Source organism: Microcaecilia unicolor, chromosome 9 (assembly GCF_901765095.1).
Source record: "Microcaecilia unicolor chromosome 9, aMicUni1.1, whole genome shotgun sequence".
In the NCBI taxonomy this organism is placed as follows: Eukaryota; Metazoa; Chordata; class Amphibia; order Gymnophiona; family Siphonopidae; genus Microcaecilia; species Microcaecilia unicolor.
In genome coordinates this window covers 209,106,168-209,126,153 of record NC_044039.1, presented here as the reverse complement: position 1 = coordinate 209,126,153, position 19,986 = coordinate 209,106,168, and the positions used below count along the sequence as shown (strand labels likewise).

Here is a 19,986-nt window from a genome sequence, read left to right as displayed (position 1 = left end):
GATATAAACCAAAAGATTTTTTGTTCTTCATGGAAGAACATTAACCCACAACCTTTTGAAGCAAAAACGGCATCGTAAATGAATGGAGAGCAAGAAAAATCTTCCTTGTCCTTTTAAATGTAGGGCTTACCAATCTCTGCATACTCTTCACGTGCGTGGGGCTGATTGACAAGGCTTCTTCATACCATCGTTTAGCTTCCTCGATATTCCCTCGGAGCTCCGCCACTTGGCCTCTCATATAAAGCACATTATGTGACATTGGGAAGAGATTAGCAGCCTCCTGTGTACACGCTGTGGCTTCTGCAGGCTTCCCAATTCCAATATAGACTTCAGCTGTGGGGAGGAAGGCATGAACAAAACATAGGGTTTTTGGTTTTTTTTTCGCTTTTCTTTGTGTAGCAAAACAAGCTGGTACATTCAGTTTTTTCTTTTTCCCATGCAGCTAAGCCAATCTGCTACAGAGCACTAGGGAAGATCCCAAAATAACATTTTGTAATGCACTACAGCTGTATGAATTGTACACCACCTGAAACAAACTGTGAGGAGGAGTCTGACTATTATGACTATTTATTTTTCTCCAACAGTGCAAAAAAACCCCCCTTTGTTTGGTTAGTTTATAACTCCTTCATTTTCTATGGATATTAACACTCTCAACACTGAGCTGTCCACAGAGACTGAAAAGAGGCCAGTGACGAGGTGATAATTCTCATATGTTTGCAGATTCAACTACATGCCCATGGTTGTTCCATGGGTCCTTGACTTTCTAAACCAGGGGTCTCCAAATGTGATACTCAGGGGCCACAACCTACCAGTGGGGTGTTCAGAATGCATATACATCTCATCCATATTCATTAGGAAAATCCTGAACCCCTCCCACCATAGCTCTGGTGCAAGGATACCAAATGCCCTAGGCCAGTGGCGTAGCTACAGGTGGTCCTCTCAGGGCTCAGGCCCACCTAACAGTAGCACATGTTTAGTTGTAGCTGGTGGGGATCCCAAGCTCTGCCAGCAGAAGACTTCCTCCTGTTGGTAACGAAAACACTACTCTCCACAATAATGGCACCTGCGCATGCTCAGTTTTCAGCGCATGCCTGCTGCGGACTGCCAAGATGGAAAGAAGCGTTTTCTCACCAGCTGAGATATTTTTTGGGTGGTGGTTGAGGGGAGGGGGAGAGAACACTTGGTGCCCACCCACTTCTTGCCTAGGCCCACCCAAAATCTGTTGTCTGGCTACGCTCCTGCCCTAGGCAAACCCTTAATCTTGCTTCCCAGCCCTAGCCCCCCACTCTCCTCCTACAAGCTACCTACCGGCTCAGTCTCAGCTCTCCCGGAGGCCTTAATTTAGCACTTTCCCTGAATGCTCAGCCCCTGTGGCTGGCAGGGGAAAGAATTGTATTTATTGGTTTATTTATCGGGATTTATTATTCCCCTTTATGAAGAGATTCACCCAAGGCGGTGTACAGCAGGTACAGTTTAACATAAAACTTACAATTTTGTTAACAGCATAACAATAGTAAAATAACCAAGAACAAACATAAAAACAATAAATGAAGAATAATGAAAGAACGTCAGCTTCTCTGTCTTGCAGGGCCATTCTCGCAGCTCATACCATGAGAACAAATCTGCACTAGAGAGAAAACAGTACTATGAAGTGCCCTCCGTTTTGTTTGCTATAGCAGCCAACCTGCTGGGGTAGAGCCTCCAGGAGAATCAATGCACGGATGAAATGATGCTGCAAGGAAGAGGAATTTAGCGTTCTTAGGAACTGGGCAACGTTCTGGGGAAGGGGAAGTCTATTCTGGAAAGGCTGATTTATTAAATTTCTTATGTATCATCTGCAAGCTCAAAAGCTATCGACGAGGGGTACATTCAGATACAGTAAGCATTTTTCTGTCCCTGGAGGGCTCACAATTTGAGTTTCCACCTGAGGCAGAGGAGGGTTAAGTGACTTGCACAAGACTACAAGGTGCTGCAGTGGGATTTGAACCGGGCTCCCCTGGTTCTCAACACGCTGACCTTACTAATGGACACCACCTTACCCTGGGTGGAACCAGGCTGCTGATGATAATATTTAAAAAGAAGATAGAGCAGCTTTTAATCTAGAACCTGAGTAAAAGCCAACAGTTGCTCAGGAACGCATGGTTTGTGGTAAGATATCTTTGAAAGATTCTAACAAAATAGGGAAGATAGGGCATCCTAATAGAGAGGAGGGAAGATAGGGCATTCCAATAGAGAGGTTGCAATAAAGGCAAATGTAAGCCAGGAGCCTTTAAGGGAAGAGCAGATAGAAATTAAAGATTGCAAATTATCCTTGTCAATTCCTAAGCAGGTTGTAGATATAACAAAATAAAAAACCCACTTGAAATGTCTGTATACAAATGAGAGGATAAAAACAAGAGGCAGACAGACCGGCATGGCTATGTTTCAACTGAGAAACGGCTACGTCAGGGGTAGTCTTACCAGCTGGTGGGAAAATACAGACTTCACCATGTCTGGTCCAACAGATAAGAACATAAAGCGCAATGCTTCTTCCTCTAGGCAAAACACGGCCATGTCGGGCACAGATGTTTTGACTCGCTGGGAGCTTTTGGGTTTCAATAAAGACTGCTTCTTACAAGGTCTACCTCTTGCTTGTTTTCCTTCACGTTGGATTTGGTGGATCGTTTACCTTGTTGCTTTCTTACAAATGAATAGGATGGGAGAGTTAGAGCAAAGGTGGAAAGAAAAGTAAACGACAGCCAGCATGGTTAAAAGGTGAAGTGAAAGATTGTCCTTCGAAGTATGGACAAGTCAGATGCAAAGCATTAATAAAAAGGCTAAAAGAGAATATGAAGAGAAACTTGCCGCAGAGGCAAAAACTCACAATAACAACTTCTTCAGGTACATCAGAATAGAAAACCTGTGAGGTTGGGGCCATTAGATCATGAAGGAGCAAAAGAGGCAAGACCATAGCGGAGAGACTGAATGAATTCTTTGCTTCGGTCTTTATGGAAGAAGATGTAAGAGATCTGTCTGTACCAGAAAACGATTTTCAAGGGTGATAATGTGGAGGAACTGAAAGAAATCTGGTGAACCTGGAAGAGGTTCTGAGCCAAATCAACAAATTAAAGAGTAGTAAATCACCTGGACCAGATGGTATGCACTCTAGGGTACTGAAAGAACTCAAACATAAAATTGCTGATCTGCTGCTAGTGATCTGTAATCTGTTGTTAAAATTGTCCATAGTATCTGAAGATTGGAGGGTGACCAATGTAATATTGATTTTTTAAAAAGGTTTCCAGGGTTGATCCGGGAAATTACAGACCGGTAAGCTTGACTTCAGTGCCAGGCAAAATAGTGAAAATATTATAAGGAATAAAATTACAGAGCACATAGATAAACATGGTTTAATGGGACAGAGTCAGCATGGATTCAGTCAAGGGAAGACTTGCCTCACCAATTTGCTTCATTTCTTTGAAGGCGTGAATAAACATGTCAATAAAGGTGAGCCGGTTGCTGAAGTGTATGTAGATTTTCAGAAAGCTTTTGACAAAGTTCCTCATGAGAGACTTCTGAGAAAATTAAAGAGCCATGGGTTAGGAAGCAATGTTCTGTTGTGGATTAGGAATTGGTTAACGGATAAAAAACAGAGGGCAGAGTTAAAAGGCCATTTTTCTCAATGGAGGAGGGTGAATAGTGGAGTGCCACAGGGATCTGTATTGGGAACGGTGCTATTTAACATATTTATAAATGATCTGGAAATCGGAACAACAAGTGACGTGATTAAATTTGCAGATGACACAAACTATTGAAAGATGTTAAAACACATGTGGACTGTGAAAAATTGCAGAAAGACCTTAGGAAATTGGAAGACATGGTAGATGAAATTTAATGTGGACAAATGCAAAGTGGTGCACATTGGGAAGAATAACCTGAATCATAATTACCTGATGCTAGGGTCCACCTTGGGAGTCAGCACCCAAGAAAAAGATCTAGGTGTCATTGTAGACATTATACTGAAATCTTCTGCTCAGTGTGCGATGATGGCCAAAAAAGCAAACAGGATGAAAGGAATTATTAGGAAAGGGATGGTAAATAAGACCAAGAATACTATAATGTCTCTGTATCGCTCCCCGGTGTGACATCACCTTGAGTAGTACGTTCAATTCTGGTCACCATATCTCAAAAAAGATACAGCAGAATTAGAAAACGTTCAAAGAAGTGTAACCAAAATGATAAAGGGGATGGAACTCCTCTTATACGAGGAAAAGCTAAAGAGTTCAGGGCTCTTCAGATTGGAAAAGAAATGGCTGAGGGGAAATATTATTACTACTACTTATCATTTCTAAAGACCTATTAGACGTACGCAGCGCTGTACACTTGAACATGAAGAGACAGTCCCTGCTCGACAGAGCTTACAATCTATGACTGAAGTCTACAAAATTCTGAGTGGTGTAGAACAAATAGAAGTCAATCAATTTTTTTACACTTTCAGAGTACAAAAACTAGGGGACACTCAATGAAGTTTTAAAACAAATAGGAGGAAATACTTTTTTCACTCAACAAATAGTTAAGCTCTGGAACTCGTTGCTGGAGGATGTGGTAACAGCGGTTAGCGTATCTGGTTTAAAAAAGGTTTGGACAAGTTCCTGGAGGAAAAGTTCAGAGTCTGCTATTGAGATAGACATGGGGAAGCCACTGCTTTGCCTTGGGAGTGGTAGCATGGAATGTTGTAACTATGAGTTTCTACCAGGTACTTGTGACCTGGATTGGCCACTGTTGGAAACAGGATACTGGGCTAGATGGACCATTGGTCTGACCCAGTATTGCTATTCTTATGTTCTTCCACAAAAGCTAATGCTGAACACGGCAATCTACCTGGACTTTGGGCGAGTTTACACTTAATGCAGATAAGGGGTAAGAGTAAGATAAAGTACCCAAGGTCACAGATTCTACACCAGGGATGGAACAAACTATTTGCCACTGAAATCACTGAATATTTCCTCATTTGGTGAAAGTCTAATTAGTCACTTTCACACAGCTGAAGCTCTTTTGATGTCAATCTGCTTTCTACACTAGTGTGGAACTGGACTGATACTGCAGCTCTTTAAAAGATTCCACTATCCATTTAGTGTGAGTGAAGATAACATTACTTTTATCTTTATAGCAGATAAAAGGGCAGATAGGCCCAGTCAGATTGGAACAAATTCTTCATTTATGACTGCCATTACATTTTTTTGACTCATAAATGCACAGGCTTAGGAGTAAAGGTCAATGCGCGGGTGCATTCATCAGCACATTCACAGAGGACAGTGCTGACGGGCACAGCACCATTTCCCAACCCTGTCCAGGAGGCATAACTACCCAATCAGGTTTTCAGCCTTGCCATAAGGGTGAGTCATTGTTTGCAAATCTCTCTCCAACATATTCACTGTGGCAGTCTTGCAAGTCAGACTGGCAAGGTGAGCTTTCAGGATGTGGTTGCCTTATGACTGCTACCGTGTTTCCCCAAAAATAAGACACTGTCTTATATTAATTTTTGCCCCCAAAAATGTGTTAGGTCTTATTTTCAGGGGCTGTCTTGTTTTTCGGGGAAACATCGGGGTTGGATTGGGGTTGGCTCGCCCGCCCTCCGTCGCTCCCAGAACTAACCTTAAACGCCTCCTTTCACCTTCGCAGCAGCAGGACAGGCCACTCCTTCCTTCCGTGTCCCGCCCTCGCCTGACGTAACGTCCGCGAGGGCGGGGCACGGAAGGAAGGAGAGGTCTGCCCTTCTGCTGCTTGCTGCGAAGGTGAAAGGAGGCGTTTAAGGTTAGTTCCGGGAGCGATGGAGGGTGGGTGGAGGGGGGGCCCGGCGACCTCGGGTGGGGGGGGGGGGGCGGCCTTGTCTGGCTCTCGGCGGCCCTGCTTTCAAACAAAAATTTGCTAGGTCTTACTTTCGGAGGAGGCCTTATATCTACCAATTCAGGAAAACCTCTACTAGGTCTTATTTTCGGGGGATGTCTTACTTTTGGGGAAACAGGGTAGGTCTTGGGGATCTGTTTTGAAGGCAAATAACCAGGGATGTGCATTCATCTGAAGCAACACAAAAAATGTTTTCCATGTCATTTCACGTTGTTTTCTGCTCAAGCTTTTCCTGTGTCATAAACAGTGTGCTTTATTTTGATTCTGTAATGAAAAAAAATGTAAGAAAAAAAAAAGAAAAAGATCCTGTAAACAACATGGGAAATAGCACAAAACAAACACGGAGGTCACATGATGTTCAGCTGATGTGCGGGTGTCAGTGAGGCAAGCTCCCAAACCCCTTGCTTAAATTTTACCACTCCTGACTTAAAAGGCAAACATATATTTATAAGATCTTGTGACGCCCAAGCCACCGCCTGTAGGCAGACTTGTGAGGGATACACCCCGGGCAAGGTTCACAGTAAGCCAGCACGGATCACTTCCAGAACTAGAGACAGGATTCCCTTGGTACTCCATGTCTATGAAAATATGGCTATGTTTAATTCCAGTCAGTCATTATAATTTCCCTGACCAGAACTGCATCATCTTTACACGTTACACGTTTGCCAGCTGGACTGAAACATGAGACTCATTTGCTGACATTCAAGTGCCATTCGATATGTTTGGCTTTTTTTTTTGCTTCTGCAGTTTAAATAAGATTGCTGGTATTTTTGAACTTTCTTTAATTAGCTGAATATGGATTCTTGCTGCAAGTTCATTTTTCTTTGTGTAGTATGGTTTTATGAATTTTATGAGTGTATTTTGTACCTCACTCTGGATAAGGGCGGGTTATAAATAATAAAATCTAAATCTAAAGTAATAATATTTTCTGAATCCATGTCCGAATGGCCAGGCCCTGCACTGGTGCTGAATTTACTTCCACAAAATACAGCCCGCTTCTGCCCCAGAATAACTTGTTGCATAAAATACAAAACCTCAAACAAAAAAACCTTGGTGTCCCCGCCCTCAAGGGCTGACCCAACACTTAAGCAAGCAGTTCAATTTGAGCAAATCTGGGCCAGACGCTTGCAATCTCCATGTGGTTACTCTTGGTTTCTTTTTTTCAATTCAACTCTCAGTGCTTCATACCCAAGACATTTAATTTGTCCTCTGATAGCTGAAGCCCCTAGTAAACCTCTTGTCCCTTTGGGGCAAAAAAAGAAAAACAAGAATTAGGGACAAGAGGAGGGAGGTCTCTGTCTAATCCTTAACTTTCAGAACACTCCCCAAGACTTCCTGGCAGCAACAAACAAAAGCAAAACTCAGGAGGCCCAAATCCTGCCTCACTAAAAACAAAAATAAAAACAAAAAACAACCACAGTCAACAATCCAGCACCAGATATCTTCACTGCTGCCTCCAAAAGAAAAAAAAAAACCCAAACCTAGCTCAGGCTGTACTAACTTCTTGCTCCCTTTCCAAAACAAAATGTCTCCACTGGTACATGTTAAATTGTGAAGCGCTGCGTACGACTGGTAGCACTATAGAAATGATTTGTAGTAGTAGTAGTACAGAGTTTAAGCAGCCAGAACACCTTTCAGTCCAGGTTTTATCTAACTGTGGGTTTCTACCAATCAAGGTCCATACCTTTTTTTAACACAGTTCACAAAAAGTGTCAAATGGCTCTGGGGTTAAGGCCAGCTTTTCTTTCGAACAGCTGGGCAGCACACCCTGCTCTGTCTCAGGAACATTTTCAGGCTTAAACCCTAGGCTAGCCCAGGTGGGCTCTTAGCTCCTCCCATGCCAGTCACATGGGATTATATCAGAGAAATTCCAGCTTCTCATTGGTTCCTGGCATTCCCAGTGCATTCCCCAGAGTACCTTGCTTGCTTGCCTTGGGACTTCCCCTGCATGAAAGAATCGGAGCGTTGCCAGATCTGCGGGTTTCCCGCCCAATTGGGCGGCTTTCTGCGACCCGCTGCGGGCAATTTTTTCCGGCTGCGGGAAATTGAGCGGCTTTTAAAAAGCCGCGTTGCGGATTTGGGCGGTTTTCTGGGGCTTCTATTGGTCCAATTTGGTCCAATAGAAGCCCCGAAGAGGCTGGGTTAACAACTTCAGGGGCGGGGTTAGTGACGGCGGCTACGTCGGGGGCGGGGTTTAACTTTGGGCGGGTTTTGGGCTCGTTTTGGGCAGGGCAAATTTTTTCAACCTGGCAACCTTCAGAGAGTTTGTCACCCCTCCTCCTTCAAAAACTGAAAAAACCCCCCATTGATTCTCCCCTTAGGGCAAGTTTTACTTCCTGCTCTGCTCAGGCAGGGATTCCTTAACTCTCTAATCTAGAGCCAGTCCCTTGTTAGCCATGGACTGCTTTCCTTAAGGAATCCATAATAACTATTAATTCATCTAGGCATCTATCTGGTTTCCTTGGGGTCTAGCTAGGGAAAAACAGGATTTAAATGCTACCCACTTAATATTCAGTGAGGCCTCCTTGAGGGATCACAATCTGTATTACGAGGACTCCTAACTCAGAGGGATGCGCTGATTTGGAGTTAGCAACAGAAAGGACTTCAAAAATCCCAAGAAAAGAGAAGGCGCAAAACTATGCAGAGAAACACAAAATGGCGGATGAAGACATAGCACGGCCACCTTCAGTTAGCTTAATCTGGGTGGCAGAGATTGTCAGTGAAGTGAAAACAATAACAGAGGCCTCCATAGACAAAAAACATCAAAGGATTTCTGATAAGCTTGATACCGTAGATGGTCGATTGGAATCTTTACAAGCAGATTTTCTAGCTGATCAACAGTGGCCTTCTGACGTGGATGACTGCGTGAAATGACAGGAATCGTTGCAGCAGAGTTTAAAGTCTAAACTGGCTCTACTACAGGAAAAAGTTGACGATTTGGAAAATCGGTCCTGTCGATGCACCTTGCATTTGGTTGCATTACCTGAAACTATTGCTGAGGCAGAATTGAGAGGGTTTCTTGAACAGTGGCTAACACTATCATTGAAGCTTCCTTCCACTACAGGCCCATTGCGTATTGAATGTGCTCACAGGATGGACTCCTTAAAACATTCAGATTCTCGACCCAGAACGGTGATCTTCAAACTGCTGAATTTTGAGCATAAACAAGACTTTAACAGTGTATATGATCGAGGTTTACCTCAACAAAAGGGTTACCTTTGTTATGTTTTACCTTAGATCTCAAAGACGTTTGGAGAACATTACATCCAGGCACCTATTGTGAGCGCATGTATCACTGTCTAGAACTGATTATTGGCTGATCTCGAGAGAACTTTTCTCTCACATTCAAAATTCTGAAATTGGCTCTTACATTTCTCACCATGCAATGATATGGGTTTGTATAAAGTTTGGTGCCACAGCACAGGAGACTTTCCATATGGAAGTGCCCCCCACATTTATATTGGGATCAAGGGTTTTGAGAATACTTGTTGAAAAAAAATGGTCTGAATATAAAATGCATAATGCAGAGCATTTAGATGATCCAGTATTGCTTTAGGGTGCAGCTAAGGTGCTGCTTAGAGGGGAGATTATGGCATATACAAGTTTCAAACGGAAAGTGAGAGACAAGGTGATCCTTAGGACAGAAAACAAGTTAGTTCGGAGTGCCTTCTATACAGAGTGTGACCTACACCTCATGATAAGGCCAAACTCTTGGCTTCCTAGGCTGCACTTAGGCCCGTTGCTCAGAACCCCCGCGCTGTTCTAAACAGCGTGGTAAAAATAGCATCGGAACAGCGCAGGGAATAAACCTCCTAATGATCAACACTAATGACAAGCTAATTTAAACATGGTCAAAGCGTTGATCATGAGGGAGTTTTTGGAGTGTTAAGGGGAGGATTGTGCATGAGCATGCGCTCAAGAGCATGCCCGGACACAATCCTTCACCGGACCACCAGTCCCTCACATCTTCGGTGGGTCTGGGTTCCACCGGACCATCAGGGCTTTTTATCGACAGGGTCTCCCCATTCCTCCCCAATGCTCTGGCAAACACTAATGCCAGTTCCGGAGTGGAGGAGTAGCCTAGTGGTTAGTGCAGTGGACTTTGATCCTGGGGAAATGAGTTCGATTCCCATTGTACCTCCTTTTGACTCTGGGCAAGTCACTTAACCCTCCATTGCCCCTGGTACAAAATAAGTACCTGAATATATGTAAACTGCTTTGAATGTAGTTGCAAAAACCTCAGAAAGGCGGTATATCAAGTCCCATTTCCCTTTCCCTATTTGAGATTCTACATGGAATGTTGCTACTATCTGAGATTCTACATGGAATGTTGCTGTTGCTACTATTTGAGATTCTGTAGTGTTGCTACTATTTGAGATTCTACATGGAATGTTGCTATTCCACTAGCAACATTCCATGTAGAAGCCTGCCCTTGCTCGGCTGCGCAGGCTTCTGTTTCTGTGAGTCTGACGTCCTGCACGTACGTGCAGGACATCAGACTCACAGAAACAGAAGCCTGCGCAGCCGCATTGGTGATCTGCAAGGGCCGACTTCTACATGGAACATTGTTAGTGGAGGAGTAGCCTAGTGGTTAGTGCAGTGGACTTTGATCCTGGGGAACTGAGTTCAATTCCCACTGCAGCTCCTTGTGACCCTGGGCAAGTCACTTAACCCTCCATTGCCCCTGGTACAAAATAAGTACCTGAATATATGTAAACTGCTTTGAATGTAGTTGCAAAAACCTCAGAAAGGCGGTATATCAAGTCCCATTTCCCTTTCCCTATATCCACAGACGAAGTATCCTTGGCTACCCAACATAATGCTCTTTTTAAGGTGCCGGGATTGGACAGACTTAGGGCCGAATTTTATAAGATTCTGCAGCCTAAAACTGCCCCTATCTTGACAACATTGTTTAATTCCTTTGTGGAAGGAGAAAGATTGCCAGCCTCACTTCAGCTGGCTCAGATTACAGTTCTAAGGAAACCCAAAAAGGACCAGTGCAGCTATCTTCCTATCGTCCCATATGGAGGCCAAGCTGTTCGCTAAAGGTTGGCCTGAGTGCTACCATCCTTGGTGGCTGACCCTCAGGTAGGTTTTCTCAGAGGATGTACAGTAACTAACATAGTAACATAGTAGATGACGGCAGAAAAAGACCTGCACGGTCCATCCAGTCTGCCCACGATAAACTCATATGTGTATACCTTACCTTGATTTTACCTGTCTTTTTCAGGGCACAGACCGTATAAGTCTGTCCAGCAGTATTTCCCGCCTCCCAACCACCAGTCCTGCCTCCCATCACCGGCTCTGGCACAGACCCCGTATAAGTCTGCCCTCCCCTATCCTAGCCTCTCAACCACCAACCCCTCTTCCCCCCGCCACCCAATTTCAGCTAAGCTTCTGTGGATCCATTCCTTCTGCACAGGATTCCTTTATATAACAGCCATTTTAACTTCTTTAGAGCAAGTAGGGCGATGTCAGTTTTGACACAGAGAAGGCCTTCAATCGCGTGTCCTGGGATTTCATGTTTGAGGCTCGGTGTTTAATTGGTTTGAGGGCTTTCTGACATAGAACATATGGGGCAAAAGTTCAGGGTTCATTATCTTACCTATGGAGAGCAGACTACGGGGTCCCACAAGGTTCACCACTTTCCCCAAATTTGGTCAATCTTATGATGCAGTCCTTGGATGCTGATCTTGACAGGATTAAAGTCTCTTGTTATATATATGCTGATCATATCACAACTATTCTTCCTTTACCAAGGACAATATTAATAATTTGTCATGGATTAAACAATGTTTGTCTATAGTTTATTTATTTATATAGCAAATTTATATCCCGGTCCATAGTTGAGAAATGGGTATCTATTCATAGACTGAAATTAAACAAAGATAAAACAACATTTCTCTGGATAGGTCCACCAACAGAGGTATTAACAAATTTGACTTTTGTGATTGCCAATCTTGACTATAAATCTGAAACTTCAGCTCAAGTATTAGGAGTTCAGGTAGACCGCCTGTTTACATAGATTAATCTATTAATAAAAAATTCCTTCTTAATACTGCCAAAATTAAGAAGCATCAGAAAACTCTTTGACTCTTCTAGTTTCCGTCTTTTAGTACAAGTTCTTATTTTATCTAGGATGGATTATTGTAACACTAGTAATGAAGGCCTGTTTCTGGCAGGAATAAAACGGGCTCTAGCAAGGTCCTCCGATGGCCGGCATAGGCCCCGCCCATCCCACGGACGTGCACAGTGGCCCCCCCTCCAAAATCGGCAACCCCCCCTCTACTACCCTCCCCTCCTCTTACCGGGGGTCCCAGCCGCAGCGGCAGAACTGAAGGGCAAGGTAGTTCGGAGATTCTGCTGCCTTCCGTTGTGTTCGCTATGAGCTCTGTGCCCTGACTGTCTGGTCCCGCCCTCATTTCCTGTTGGGTGGGACCAGAGAGTCTGGCACAGAGCTCATAGCGAAGACAATGGAAGGCAGCAGAATTTGCGAGCTACCTTGCCCCTCAGTTCTTGCGCCGGGACCCCGGTAAGAGGAAGGGAGGGTAGCAGATGGGGGCTAGCGATTTTGGAGGGGGGACGACTGTGCACATAGGGGGATGGGCGGGGCCTATGTCAGGGAGGGGAGTGCCGTTGCGCGGGTGGAGGGATGGCTGAGAGACCGATGGGAGTGGTTTGTCATTTTTGGAGGGGGGGGAGGTGACGTGCAGGGGCATCTGTGAGAGTAAGACGGGGGGGGGGGGGGCGACGCGTAGGTACTGTATGGGAATGACGGCTGTGTTGGGGAGTGGAAAGAGCTTGTGTTCATTATGACCCGCCCTCGACGTCATAACGTTGTGACGTGAGGGCGGGGCACAGATAGATGGTTACTAAAAGTGGTTACAGAGTTTCAAACTTACGAACCCTGAAGCCACAAAGTGAGCCTTAGAACGTTGAGGTTGCTTTTTATGTGCAGATGGGGCGTGGCTGAGGGCGGGTCTATGAGTGAGGGTGATAGCCTAGCCTACAAACAGTACAGGAGTTCAGTGCTTCAATGTCAGGGAGTGAGGTTCAGAACGTTTGAGGGGGGATTTGAGCTTCAGAACCGTTTGAGGGGGGATTTTATTTACATAGATAGTGTATCTAGAATGTTCTACTTCTCTTATAAGAAAATGCAAACTGCAAAATACTGCTGTTTGGTTGATTTACGCAGTTCCAAGATTTGATAGTGTGCCTCTATTTTATTGTAAACTTCATTGGTTATGGCTCAAATTCAATTTAAATTAATCACAATGAGCCATAAAGTGTTAGATGGCTATGCACCATTTTACAACTATCTCATGGCAAGAGGATTTATTCCCTTCTGAATTTGGTTTTGTTTCAATTTCCGAGTGTCAAAGATGTGAAACTTGTTAAACAGCTAACCTCATCCTTAGATTATCAAGCTCCATCAATATGGAATGCCTTTCCTCAAGACATTAGGAGGATTAATGAGTACATGATGTTTGGGAAAGCATTGAAGACGTATCTATTTAAAAGTTTGTATGGGGAATGCAGTGATTGAGCCGTGAGTTGAAGGCACCTGCTGGGATGCCTGAAGGCTGCTTTGACATGAAAGAAAGGCCCTGATAACATTATTTAATAGGCGATCCTTGCTGTGGTATGCAGCCGTGTGCCCGAAGGGACGTGACCAAAGGGGCAGGTCCCACCCCTTTTGGAGCCCCTTAGGAACTTCTGAGGAGCGTGGAGCATGGCACTCTGCTCCACCCTCATGGGAAAGCGAAACGCAGCAAAGAAGAAATATGAGGCAGTTACTGTGGTTCCAGGACTGATGGACCTTCATTTGTAGTCATCTAAGATGTCAGTACCTCCATCTGGGGGACCTTCTCCGCCCCTCCCAAACAAATGCAGGAAGAATTTATGCTAAAGGTTTGACAAGTGTTTCTTTTCAGTATGCTGGCTTCCCTAAGTCCCCATCTTTAGATATTATTTCCTTGAAAGATGTATATGAGGTGAAAATGGATACAGGATTGAGAGACAATTGATCTCACTTTAGTAAATTTATAGAAGAGGTGGTGGACACCGTGGCCAAGTATAATGTTAAGCTCGCCAAAATGGAAGAAACTGGAGAAATCCACTTCTAATATTGCTACTTGTCAAGCGGCTGCTGGTGAAGCAGCTAAAGATAGCCTGTTAATGCATCTCCAGATTGAAAACCTAGAGAACACGCAGAGAGCTGTTAATTTGCGATTGCTTAATTTTCCTGTAACTCATTTTTTGTTCCCAGTTGAGTTGTTTAAGATGTATCTTAAAGATATTTTGCAAATTACATTTGATGTTAATGATATTAGTAGTGTATGTTACTTACCTAAGGGGATAAAGCAGACCAATCAGGATGGAGAGTCTGATAATTTACCCTCTTCTGACAATTTGGTTCTAACAAAATGTTTAGAATCATCACAGGAAAATATTGTTAAAAGAGCCACTTTGTTAGTAATATTGTCATCTGTTGAGAAGAAACTTTATATATTTTTAAGAAAAAGAAAGTTCCTTTCTATAGGCAGGTGGTTATAATGCTCCCTGATGTGGCCAGAGCTACACAACTTTGTCATAAGGCTTTCCTGAAGCTTAAGGCACGTGTCTTAGCTGCAGGAGGTCACTCTTGGGAACCATACCTATCTGTTCTTGGATCCTACACATTTAGAAACATTTCTTTCTAATAAAGTTTCCTTTGTTAATACTTCTTAGTTTATTGTAGCAGGTTATCTAGGGATTATTTTTTGTATTGAAAATCCAAACACAGCCTCACACTTAACTGTGTATATTTGATGTAGAACACTCACTCTGCTATGAAACCTATAACTTCTGTTTACACTTAAAGATGGAGAAAAAAAGCCAGTCAGAGTTGCCACCCAGCCAGCCCAACTCAGCAGGCTGTAAGGCGTAGGCTCGGTGTGCCATCATGTAGCTTTTAAAAAACTCCATCAAATTATTTTTTTATATGCCTGCAGGACTTGCTTTTGACGTTTTCTTTATTAATTTCTCTAATGGGTTAATGCTTATTGTTCTCCCCTTGATGTGGGCTTGAATATTGTGTTTTTATCTAAATAGTTTTCTTGATGTATTCTCAATTTTCTTAGTGCTTACCTGTATTAGTTTGCAAAATTTCAATTAAAAAAATTGGTATTAGATAATTCTTAACTGATACGATACTGGAATTTTACTAGGGATGGCCTAGTGTCTAGAATGTGATCTGCAGTGAACTGTATAGGTGACTGCGGAATATAAGTGTTTTAATGTAATGTAAAGAAATATGGTATAGAACAATTTTTTTCAAGAGGTGATTGAAGTGTTATATTCTGCTCCTCAAGCAATGTTGTAGGGAAATTGTGCATACTCCTCGCCCTTTTCTAACAGAAAGGTATGTGTCAAGGTTGCCTATTGTCATAGTAAAGACCATCCAGTCTGCCCAACAAGATAAACCCATTACGTATGGTATGTGATACTTCATATGTATATCTGATCTTGATTTGTCTTTGCCATTTCAGGGCATACTCCGAAGAAGTCTGCCTGGAACTGTTCTTATTCTAAAATTTCTGAAGTTGTCGTCAAAGCCCCTAAAGAGCTCTACTCCAGCCCATCCAAGTCTATTCAGCCACGATCAGGGTATAGACTGTAGAAGTCTGCCCAGCACTGGCACTGTTCTCCAACTTCTGAAGCTGAATCTGTCCAGCCATGATCAGAGCACAGACTGTAGTCTGTCCAGTACTGTCTTTGTTTCCCCAATTACCGGTGTTGCTACCTAACCTCCGCTATGCTTCTTTGGATACATTCCTTCTAAACAGGATTTCTTTGAGTTTATCCCATGCATTTTTGAATTCCATTACGGTTTGCATCTTCACCACCTCCAGCGGGAGGGCATTCCAGGTATCTACCACCCTCTTGGTGAAAAACTACTTCCTAACATTATTCCTGAGTTGGCCCTCTTTCAACCTCAATCCATGTCCTTCCTCTCTCTGAAAAATGTTTGCGGATTAATACCTTTTAAATATTTGAATGCCTGTATCATATCACCCCTATTTCTCCTTTCCTCCAGGGTATACATGTTCAGATCAGCAAGTCTCTCCTCATACATCTTGCTACACAAACCCCATACCATTTTTGTTGCTTTTCTTTGAACCACTTCAAGTCTTTTTACATCTTTAGCAAGATACGGCCTCCAATATTGAACATAATACTCCAAGTGTGGCCTCATCCCTCTATATGCAGCATAGCATCCTTCTGGTCGCAGTCACTGCCTTGTTGCATTGTTTTGTCACCTTGAGATCCTCGGACACCATCACTCCAAGGTTCCTCTCCTGAGCCGAGCTTACCAATCTCTCCCCTCTTATTCGGTATATCTCTTTTGGATTTCTGCACCCCAAGTGCATCACTCTGCACTTCTTGGCAATAAATTTGAACTCTTCTCTAATTATAGCATAGTTATGACATAACCTCTATCTTAAATACAATCAAACAAATATAATGGCATTTGTACATAAAGTGGCAGAGACTAAAAACATTTATGATATAGATTTATTGCAAATATATAATGTATCAAAGAAAAAAATATATATATATACACTTATCTGTGGAAAGATTCTTAAAATAGACAAGTGGAGGGGCATAACTGAACGAAAACGTCTATCTCCATGGGCGTTTATCTCCGAGAACGGGTCCATGAAGGGGCGGACCGAACCGTATTTAAAAAAAAAAAAAATAGACGTCCATGTTTTATTCGACAATTTGTGAGCTCGGCGTTTTTGTTTTTTAGTGATAATGGAAAATGAAAGCGCCCAGCTAAAAAACGAATAAATCCAAGGCATTTGTTCGTGGGAGGGGCCAGGAGTCGTAGTGCACTGGTCCCCCTCACATGCCAGGACACCAACCGGGCACCCTAGGGGGCACTTTTACAAAACCAAAAAAAAAGGTAAAAGAACTCCCAGGTGCATAGCACCCTTCCCTTGTGTGTTGAGCCCCCCAAATCCCCCTCAAAACCCACTGCCCACAAGTCTACACCATTACTATAGCCCTAAGGGGTGAGGTGGGGCACCTACATGTGGGTACAGTGGGTTTGGGGGGGTTGGACGACTAAGCATTAAGCAGCACAATTGTAACAGGTAGGGGGGGGGGATGGGCCTGGGTCCACCTGCCTGAAGTCCACTGCACCCCCTAACAACTGCTCCAGTGACCTGCATACTGCTGCCAGGGAGGTGGGTATGACATTTGAGGGTGAAAATAAAAAGTTGTGAAACATCATTTTTTGTGGTGGGAGGGGGTTAGTGACCACTGGGGGAGTCAGGGGAGGTCATCCCCGATTCCCTCTGGTGGTAATCTGGTCATTTAGGGCACTTTTTGGGGCCTTATTCATGAAAAAACAGGGTCCAGGAAAAGTGCCCTAAATTCTAGCTACAAACGCATACTTTTTTTCCATTATCGGCGAAAGGTGCCCATCTCTCCTCGGCCGATAACCACGCCCCAGTTCCACCTTTGCCACGCCTCCGACATGCCCCCGTCAACTTTGTACGCTTCCGCAATGGAGTGCAGTTGAAAACGTCCAAAATTGGCTTTCCATTATACCGATTTATTCGTTTTTGTGAGATAAACGTCTATCTCCCGATTTGGGTCGAAATCTAGGCGTTTTTTCTCTTTCAATTATAAGGTGGATGGATAGTGTCCCAAAATCCAATTAAATAGGAAATGATAAACAAAAAAAGGACCTAAAAGTCCTAAATTACCAAAAAAAAACCCTTTCAATTAAAACACTTGCTTGTTTTAAAGTCCACTTTCAATGCCACAATGTGATTGCTCCAATCTCACTGATAATTTCAAATAGGTCCTTAAATGTCGAAATCCGTTGGAATTCGAGTTGAAGTCCCAGTCTTTAATGTATCCCAAACAAACACTTGTACAAATCCTTATTCAAAGCAAAGTGCAAATCCTTACAGATAAGTATATATATACATATATATTTTCTTTGATAAATTGGATTGGGTGATGTACTTTTATATATTTGTAATAAATCTATATCAAACATTTTTAGTCTCTGCCACCTTATCTACAAATGCCACTATATTTGATTGATTGTATTTAAGATAGAGGTTATGTCATAACTATGCTATAATTAGAGAATTGTAATTGACTATAGTGAAGTAACTTGTTTTTCCTATTATTTGGTAATAAATTTTAACTGCCAGACACTTGACCATTCTTCCAACATTTGAAGATCCCTTCTCATGGTTTCTACTCTCTCCAGAGTATCCACGCCATTGGCTATCTTCGTGTCATCTGCAAAAAGGCAAACTTTTCCTCCTAACCCTTCAGCAAATATATTAAATGGAATCGTCCCTAGCACCGACCCAAGGCACCTTCCTTTCCTCTGAGTGGATTCCATTTACCATCACCCTCTCTTGCCTGTTAGTCAACCAGTTTCGAATCCAGTTCACCACTTTGGATTCTAAGTTCAGCCCTCTCAGCTTATTCATGAGTCTTCTGAAATCCATCTAGCGCATGTCCTTCATCCAGTTCTTTGGTAACCCAAAGAAGTCATTCAGATCCTTTTGGCAGGATTTTCCTTTGGTAAAGCCATGATGCCTCAGATCCTGTAACCCATTGGTTTCTAGAAACCTAACTATCTTTTCCTTCAGCAGTGACTCCATTATTTTTTCTACCACCGACATGACGCTTACCGGCCTGTAGTTTCCCACTTCTTCCCTGTCTCTGCTTTCATGAAGAGGGACCACATCAGCTCATCTCCAATCCCACGGAACCTCTCCTGTCTCTAAAGATCTGTTAAGTAAATCCTTAAGAGATCCCACTAGGACTTCTCTGAGCTCCCTCAATATCCTGGGATCTCATCCAGCCTCATAGCTTTGTCCACTTTCAGATTCTTAAGCTGTTTATAAACACTTTATTTTGTGAACGGAGCAATATCCACTCCATTCCCAGAATTCCCTCAACAGCCAACCACGGTCTTTCTCCAGGATTTTCTTCTGTGAACACAGAAGTATTTGTTTAGCACGTTCGCTTTATCGTCATCACTCTCCACATAGCTATTCTCAGAATCCTTCAGGCTTACAATTCTATTCCTATCTTTTAACATTAGACCCTCCCATCAGGGAAATCATAGGTAATCACGATATTAAGGGAGTGCGCCTGGACCACAAAATTTCGGCTTTTGCCGATGACCTCTTGGTGCACATCACAGATCCCCAGACTTCCCTTCTGGCTTTAATGGAAAGTTTTGCAGAATATGGTGATTTCTCAGAATTTAAATTAAATCTTAACAAATCCCTAGCCCCGGCCACTATGGACATAGTGAGTAAAGAATGGAGGGATCCTTTTCTTTTGTAATGGGAGAGTTCATCCTTCCGCTACTTGGGGAATACAATTAACCACCCTACTAGATGATATTCACAGAAACTTAGACAGGGGATTTGACTCAATGTTAGTACTGCTAGATTTCTCAGCAGCTTTTGACACTGTGGATCACACTATCATGCTAGCACAACTGTCAGAAACAAGTTTCAATGGAACAGTAATTGCTTGGCTCAAATCCTACAGGCAACAGTCCATATTGTTCGGCAGCACCTCATCGCCACCACGGGGACTGACCTGTGGGGGTAAAAGAAGGATCAATACTGTAACCTATTCCGTTCAAAATCTACCTCAAGCTACCAGCCAAGCTGATTCAGTCGATGGACATATCTACATGGATGACATGCAGCTACTCATACCACTGAACTTGACTTACCCACAGCCCCGACTAAACTGAATACCTGTCTAACATCAGTTTAAGGATGGGCTAAAAACAACAAACTCTGCCTGAACTCAAGTAAAACTGTGCTTTTATGGATCCCTTACACAAGTGGGCACATACCGGACATCAAAATCTGTTTTAGGAAATATGAACTCCTCCTCAAATCACAAGTCAGGAACCTTGGAATACAGCTAGATTCAACACTTAATCTGATCCCTCAAATCCAAGCAACCTCCACGATCTGCTTCTATCATTTGTGACAACTATGCTGCCTCTCTCCCAGGGGTGTAACCAGACTTCGGCGGGAGGGGGGTCTAGAGCCC

At 43.2% G+C, this 19,986-nt stretch overlaps 1 protein-coding gene across 2 annotated transcripts in view; it reads right to left on the bottom strand.

Annotated features, from left to right (window-relative positions):
- TTC7B (tetratricopeptide repeat domain 7B) overlaps nucleotides 1–19,986 on the bottom strand; it is a 513,408-nt gene that overhangs the window by 78,257 nt on the left and 415,165 nt on the right. For both annotated transcript variants that reach the window (XM_030214578.1, XM_030214579.1), the window contains one exon: nucleotides 131–333. In XM_030214578.1, the coding sequence (XP_030070438.1) occupies nucleotides 131–333 (203 nt within the window). The remainder of the gene's footprint in view (nucleotides 1–130; nucleotides 334–19,986) is intronic.